This window comes from Pyxicephalus adspersus, chromosome 8 (genome assembly GCF_032062135.1).
Source record: "Pyxicephalus adspersus chromosome 8, UCB_Pads_2.0, whole genome shotgun sequence".
NCBI classification, from domain to species: Eukaryota; Metazoa; Chordata; class Amphibia; order Anura; family Pyxicephalidae; genus Pyxicephalus; species Pyxicephalus adspersus.
In genome coordinates, this window is record NC_092865.1 from 72,434,154 (window position 1) to 72,442,131 (window position 7,978).

The 7,978-nt window shown below is 36.5% G+C and overlaps 1 protein-coding gene across 1 annotated transcript in view; it reads left to right on the forward strand.

Moving 5' to 3' along the window:
* The window catches only part of ANKRD54 (ankyrin repeat domain 54), a 10,826-nt gene extending 3,294 nt beyond the window's left edge, over positions 1 to 7,532 (forward strand). Inside the window, exons 3-8 of the mRNA XM_072421142.1 lie at positions 3,437 to 3,535; positions 4,122 to 4,193; positions 4,284 to 4,331; positions 4,426 to 4,550; positions 4,949 to 5,056; positions 5,957 to 7,532. Of these exons, the coding sequence (XP_072277243.1) occupies positions 3,437 to 3,535; positions 4,122 to 4,193; positions 4,284 to 4,331; positions 4,426 to 4,550; positions 4,949 to 5,056; positions 5,957 to 6,031 (527 nt within the window). The 3' untranslated portion in view covers positions 6,032 to 7,532. The remainder of the gene's footprint in view (positions 1 to 3,436; positions 3,536 to 4,121; positions 4,194 to 4,283; positions 4,332 to 4,425; positions 4,551 to 4,948; positions 5,057 to 5,956) is intronic.
* The last annotated feature ends 446 nt before the right edge of the window (positions 7,533 to 7,978 follow it).

Sequence of the window (7,978 nt, forward strand, 5' to 3'; positions counted from 1 at the left end):
GTAAGTGCTGGGCTTTTTCAGAGCTAGAAGTTTTTTAAGCAGCAGTGGTTCCTGGCATGAGGAATGGACAAATGCAACCTCACTGCCGGTGTGAATTCAGCCGTACTTCAGATGTGCTTCTGTGTCTATATTTAGTTAAAGTGAACTTTTGTGAAAACATTTTTTTTCACTTGATTCTTTTACAAAATTAGCCCGGCAGGGCCATGCTGGCTCAGCTTTCACCCTTTCTCTGATGCTCACTTGTACGTCCAATGCTGCTTTGCACTGCGCATGCATGAAATTGAACACTTTTTTTTTTACATTATAAGAAATCCTCTGAAGGTGCATGCACACAAGGAGCAGTGCAGAGCCTTTTGGGATATGCAACACAAATATCCCAGGAGGCTGCGGATTTCCCCTTTTGTCTTTACTGAAATGGAAGTAAAGACTGAAGGGGAGAGGTCCTCTCCACAAAAATGTAAAAACAAAAAAAAACATAAAACGCACATTTTTCCATTACATAACAGAAAGTCACTCTTAAATATAATGTTAAAAATGTGGCGATGCTTTAATAGCATCATGCATGTGATATCAGATTGGGACAAGACAGACAGTGGCCCCCTCTCATCACAGCCCATATTCCATATAAATACACTGTCTGTGACGTTTATCCGCAGTGTGTAATCATGTCATCACCAGCGCAGTGTGATCGCTATGTGAGTGTAAAAGCTGTTTGTCATATTCTGCAGCCTAACAACTCGCTGTGTTCAAACCTTCAAATCTCCTAAAACGTTGGTTGTATTACTTGAAATTTTTAGGTACACGTGGAGGCATAGGAAACTGAAACTGTAGGTGCAAGTGGGGGACACTAAACCTTTCTAAAATGTAATTACTATGGCATTATGAGAACATAAATCTCTACCTAGCAAAATGTGCTGCCTGCATCTCTACCTCAAACCCCAATTTCTCCAGAAGGTGCAGGGAAACAAAAATATAGGTGGAAGTGGGAGACACGTTTGGCTATCACCTTTCATCACCATGGCATCATTACAATATTTAAAAAAAAAACTGTCCATCACAATGCACTTCCTTGTTACACATGACTGTAACCTTCCAGTACCTCAACCTCAATAAAATTTAGTGGGCAGAGTTCATTTTATAATGATGGCATAGTGATGAAGTTTTAGGGTATGTTATTCACAGATGTTCCCCACTTGTACCTATATTTTTGGTTTCTTACACCTCCCTATTCCCCAATTGACGTTCAGAATGTTAGATAAGTGGACAGGAATGTGTAACAGGACAGGGAGGCCCAATTTGATGGGCAGAGTGTTTTATGTTCTAATGATGCTGTAGTAATGAGATTGTAAGGGGAGAATGTGCACCTATATTTTCAGTTTTGTACCCCCACCTCAGAGAAATTGGTGTACAAAGAAGAGAAGCAGACGATAGTTTCATAGGTATAGATTTATGACAGGTTGGTATATTTTTAGGGGCCCCACCCCAATGCTCCTTGCTATGTTCGTGGCTCCGGGGTCCCCAATTTGCACTTTCAATTTAGGACTCCTAGTTGCACTTTCCTCGGAAACAGCAACCCCAAAGTTTAATTTTCATAACTTTTTACATTTGTGACCCCCATATCTTGAAATTCTTTAAAGCTGGGGGCTGAAATTGTAGTAACTAGTATCTATGAGGGTCCCCTGTACACCCTGAAAATTACAGGTCATTGTGACATACATATTAGGAGATATGGAGGTTTGTACACAAAGCTGTGAGGATGCAAAATTCACACGCAGCTAGCAGTGGATACATTTCAAAGGCAGAAATCTGAGCTCGTGCTATGAGATGGGGGCGGGGCTGCCTATGTCTCCTTCACATGAAGGAGGACACAGAGCACAGAGCAGCCTCACTGAGATCCGTGCATCCGAGGATGAGAGCTGCCGAGAGCTGGGCGGGATATTCAAATCAGCCGGGCGGAGCAACCGGCTAAAAACCTCTGGGGAGAACTATGTGAAAGAAAAGTGTGAATTGGAGACTGGTCTGATTCCATTTCCATTATAGACTGTTCTATATTAGAGGGGAACATCCTTAAAAAAATACATAAAGAAACAAAATGGAGAACCTTACAAAATCAGAGTACAGTGCTGGTAAATGACATAACATTACAGGTATGTTTGCATTTCTTCAAGCTGGTTTTGTTGTTTCCTTTAAGCCTTGTGTTCAGGTTTAGCAGACTGTTTTTTTTTTTATAAGGGGTTATGTTTTTAATCACTGAGAATTATTTCCAAATACAGACATTCTTATTGAGGGGAATTAAATAGCATGTTAAAGTTTACCTAAATTTAAAAATAAAAATTTGTTATAGTATATGAAATACATAGAAATACTAGTTGTGTTCTAGTTGTACTTCCTGGCTTGTAAATGTGCCAAGGCGTGTGTATTTATAGCTATACATGTATGTATGTATGTATGTATGTATATACATACATATATATGTGTGTGTGTGTGTATATATATGTATGTGTATATATATATATATTACACACACAGTGTTAAAGATGCTGTCTGTGAATATATTTCTCACAAGTGAGATTTGGTGATATCAATGTTCCACCTGTACCTGAGGACAAATAGTCAAGCATCTCCAAGCTTCCATGCTGCTGTTTTATCCATCTTGTATGTCTGTGTAGCTTCTTGAATATATCCCTAGTGGTTCTCAAATCCTAAATCATTGGGGTACAGTTCTGACATAAGCAAGTAAAGCACAGCCTCTATAAAGATTTCTACACGGATACATCAAAGACATATTTGAGGTAAAAATACAAACTTTGTTTGACACATTTAAAGCTGATATCTAGGCAGATATATTTTTACACACATTTTGGTAATGTAAAAAAAAAAAAAATACTGCTCACCTACATATACCGTTCTGCACCCTCCTTCTAGGATAGTATGCAGACTTTATCCCAAACATTATAGAAGATGTATTGTATTCTACAACTGTGGCAACAAGCTTGCGATATTTCAGTTTAGCTAGCAAAATTAATAAAGAAAAATGGTGGAAGACCCTATTTAGTCAGATGAAATTTTTTTGTTGGACAGTTTTAAATGTTTTCAGTTAGAAAGAAAGAGTAATCAAACATTTTTTTTACTATAATGCTCCCCTCTCCTTTGGTTCTATGCTTTGCAGAAGGTCTCCATCCTGCTATTGCATAGTCTTACTATGCGACTAGACTGTCAAAGACATATAACTATGCTGTCCTGAGCTCATAGCACTGCTGTATGTCATTTCATGAGTGCCATTTAGAATACCAGCAAGGATAACCCACTGCTGGAGGAAAAAAGAAGACAAGATAGGGAGTTTTGGTACACTTATCCTGCAGCAGGTCTTTAAAATAAAATACAGTATGTCTCCCAAAGTAAAGAATAAATTTACCACACGCTTTTGTTTTTTCAGTTCAGCATTTGCTAGATGAAGGAGCAGATCCATGTGCAGCTGATGACAAGGGCCGCACAGCACTTCATTTTGCTTCCTGTAATGGGAATGACCAAATTGGTAAGATAATATTGTGGGTGGTTTATCTTGCATCATGTTTTGGATATATTCAGTTTTAAAAGGAATGTCTACCACAGCAATTACCTGTATCCCATGTCACAGTTTGTCTCATTTTAAATATTAGTTTCACAGTAATAACTTCATTGACAAGGTAGTTTCATCTCTACTGTCCTAAGAAGGTAATTCTCTTGAGTTTTAGCCTTTGGCTATTTTAATCATAGGTTTTTAATAACTGGTTTTCTTTGAAGCCAACACTGTTCTTAATTGTTCCTCTATTATAAAGATTATTTTGAAAAAGGTAAGCAAGACAAAAATGGAAGACTGCATGGGTACACCACTTTGGTATAAGTTGCTTAAAGCGGAATAAAAGAGACAGTCAAATTAAAAGTTTTGAGACCCCAAGAGCCTTTTGCCATGATGTGGCAAGCTTTTGATTTTCATCATATGTGAATTTACTTGGACCCATTGATACATAAAAACTATGTTGACTATATGTTGGAAGATTCATAAAAAATTGTTTTTTTATATCACAGTTGACTATGTTTACTATATACCATCCTAGTGTATTTTTTGCTCCATTATTCAGTGCGTATGCTTCTGGACCATGGTGCTGATCCAAACCAGAGGGATGGGCTAGGGAATACTCCATTACATTTAGGTATGATAGCTCTTCTCTTTCTTCTTTATTGCTCTGTATTTAGTAGGTGGCACTTGTTTTTGTGACACAATGTAATTTTCTTCTCTCTAGCTGCATGTACAAGTCATGTTCCTGTGATTACAACCCTTTTACGTGGAGGTGAGGTTTCATTTTGTATGCTTACAGTCAAAAATCCTCAGTACTATGAAAAAATTTTTCCGCATAAGAGTATTCTGCTCTCTTTTACTTCAAGGTGCAAGAGTTGATGCCTTGGATCGTGCAGGCCGGACACCACTCCACTTAGCTAAGTCAAAGTTAAACATTCTGCAGGATGGAAAATCACAGACCCTTGAATCTCTAAGACTAGAGGTGAAACAGGTGAGATAGTTTAAATAACTATAATACTCATCCATACAAGCGTACCTTTTTAGCAAGAGGTTCATTTTGGGTGTTTAATATGAGAGATTCCTTTAAATGCATATAAAATGGTAACATATAAAGTTTATGTACATCTTTTTCATATTCAAAAGCCTTATTTGTGTAAGTCATAGTAATCAGTATTAAGGAAAGACCCACCCATATAACAGCATTGGGTCCACCAGACACTGTACTCTGGGAGTGATTTAGTCATGTGATCTTCCATACCTGGAAATGGTACGTATTTTCCCTAACTCCTGGCACCTTAACAGAATGGCAGGGTAGTAGACAAGACATCTCTTTTTAAGGATATTATATTTTATTAGACTGCAGTAATGAAATGTTTGTTGGATTTTTAGATTATCCAGATGTTGCGAGAGTATCTAGAGAAGTTGGGGCAGCAGGAACAGACCGAACAGTTAGATCAAATTTGTTTCAGACTTCAGAGGACGAGCACTAAAGAACAGGTAATGACTTGAGCTTGATGTCTTTATGCATATTCATTTATGCGGCCTATATATTATTTGAAAAAATATAAGTTTGTTTTAACCATAGTGGTTGGTCAGAATATTCACTGATGCAGAGCAAAACTAGAGAGAACAGATCTAGTACATGTACTGAGGAATGTTTCTTGTAATATCATTAAAATAATGAGTACAGTGGGCAATCCCATATTTTTTTCAGATTAACATCGGTATTTGCACTACTGGCATTACCTATTTAGTTACCTTTAAAACATTAACAGGAAGGAATCTGCCATAAAGCTTGCTAAAATGGTATCATTTTGCAATGCATATAATCAACTTGAGATAATGTTTTCTTTTTTTTCTTGTTTATACCTGCAAACAGTAGTTAATATCAACCTGCAGAAATCTAAAAGGACCTCTGTCCTAACATTTTGTACCCACATGATCCTCCCCAAGATGTGTTATTAGGAGAGGAACTGCAGATGAAGGACACACATTACAGAGCCCTCAATGTAGTGTGAATAAACTCTGTTTGATGATACACGTCATTTAAAAAATGACAATGCATTTGATAAGTTACCTTCTGAGTATTTCCACCTGCTGGTGTATGCACAAGTGCCAATAACATTTTGTAAGATATACCTGAAAATTATTTTTTTAAAACGGTGTATCCACTTAAAATAATTCCTGTGAATGTCACTTAGGAACACATTTAAAAGCAGTATTCACAAATTCACCAAACAGGTGTGGGTGAATCTGCCAGGTATCTTTTAAAAGATGGTAATTGATTCACCACCAGGGAACTTTTGGTGAAAGTTACATTCATGCTTCATAAATATGCCCCCTCAATCATGGTCATTTAACACCCAAACCTTTCTAAAAAAGCTGTATGTTTTACAGGTGGATGAGGTGACAGAGCTCCTGGCCAGCTTCACATCTCTTAGCCTCCAAATACAGAATATGGAAAAGAGGTAGCCAAACCTGAGACTTCTACACTACTACATCAGGAACTCCTGGAATTTCCCAATCACCTGTTTACTGCCATACAATCTGGGACTACTGGCTCGTTTGATAAAAGCTCACGTCTAACTAGCCATTATAATAAAATTGGAAGTGGGTCCCTATTGTGAAACCTTAAACCTCAGAAATTCCAAAAAATGGATTTTTCAAATTGTTAGCCCACAGTTATATGTATTTAACATTTTACATATAGCCTAGTTTCACATCTGTGCATTGTAGTAATGCAAGGTAAAATGCAGAATGTACAACTGCCCTGGACCAGGTTTACAGACATGCAGCCTGCAGATTGTCACAGGTGAAAGGTTTCTTAACCAGACAGGAACAATATGAGTGTGAACAATATGTCTGTTAAGACAGTTTATTTTCGTTTCGCCTGTCGTTTCTAACAAAAAAAATGCCTAAATTTCAACTTTATAGTTATGTTTTTCAGAAATTGCTAGCTGGAAAAGATATCAAGATTACACATTGTTATGCAAATTATTGGTTCTATGACAATCTACACCTCAATATTTTAACTAGACTAGCTACAGATTTATTTGATATTGCCTTCTGTCAGCTGAGTCCTGTTTTTGTCCTTTGCAGTTGTAATGCATGTTTACTCCATGATCTGTGTTCACTTGTCTGCTGTTATGTGTTCTAATTCCGTCCAAATTTCCATGCAAAAAGCGTTACATTTTTTTGCATGGAAATTTATTTTACATTGTAGGCTATAATTCTTAGGCATAACTCACCGAAATATGTCCAATATTTTTTAAATTTGATAATAAATAATAAGACGATGGACGTGTCCCCAGGACCTGCGGGGACCAGCAGGACGCCGGGGGACAACAACAGAGCAAGGTAAGTGGATTTTTTTTTTTAATTTTAGGTTAAAGCTACCCGAGTGTGACTTGTGATTACTGCTATTTGCAGCTAAAATCCACCCTGAGTCACACTCAGGAATACCGCTAGGGGGGTTAATGTCTTGTCCTAGGATCTCTGAGGCATTTTTTTTCCTTTTTTTTTTTTTTTAGGGTAATGCATATTGCAATAAACCCACAGTAACCAAATAATCAAATCAGTAATCAAATGTCACCAATTATAACATTTAGTTATGTTAAAAATTTAATTGGATTCAGTAAGTTACTGCACTTTGAGCTTCCTAACCAGTTTTTCATCAAGCCACGTGTATAATATGTAAATTGGCGTATTTGCAGTAGTAAACTTTATCAGTATGTAATTTTGTACGTATTATAATACAAACCCAGTGCAGAACTGCTAATAACAATGTCCTAAAGTTACTTAATTTCTGTTCTGACTCAGGATTGTTTCTAATTTATTCTTGTTTTCCCTGACAAGTGCTGAGTAGTTATATGTAAACTTTCTGTATTCAACACAATATAAATAAATATGCCCCCCACCTTGCAAAAATGTGTGAATTTAATTTGTAATTTGGAATAAAATTGAAAAAAATGGATGCCTAACGAGTGCTGGTAAATGTATTTAGATGCAGTATAAATGCATTGTTAACATTTTATTTTCTGTATTATAAATTTCATAAAACGATTGACTGGGAAGTCCTACTAGAGTCCTACACATTAACAGCAATTTTATCTTTAAAAATATGAGTAGGATGATCTAGAAAGGCATGGCGAAATAAGCGCTAGTCAGATATAACTTTGAAAAATGCAAACATAGTAAGAGAATATTAAAAATGTATGGGGGATGCTACAATTACACTACACAAGGCACATTCAAATGTTTTAGGTATATGCATCAAAACAGAAAATGATGGTTTTAGGTGCACTGAATTTAAAAACTTTACCACTAGAATTGCACTAAATATGTTTTTCGGAAATAATCATGTAGTTATTTTTCAAGTTTGTGGGTAATTTTATTTTGCAAATGTGTATCATTACAAAA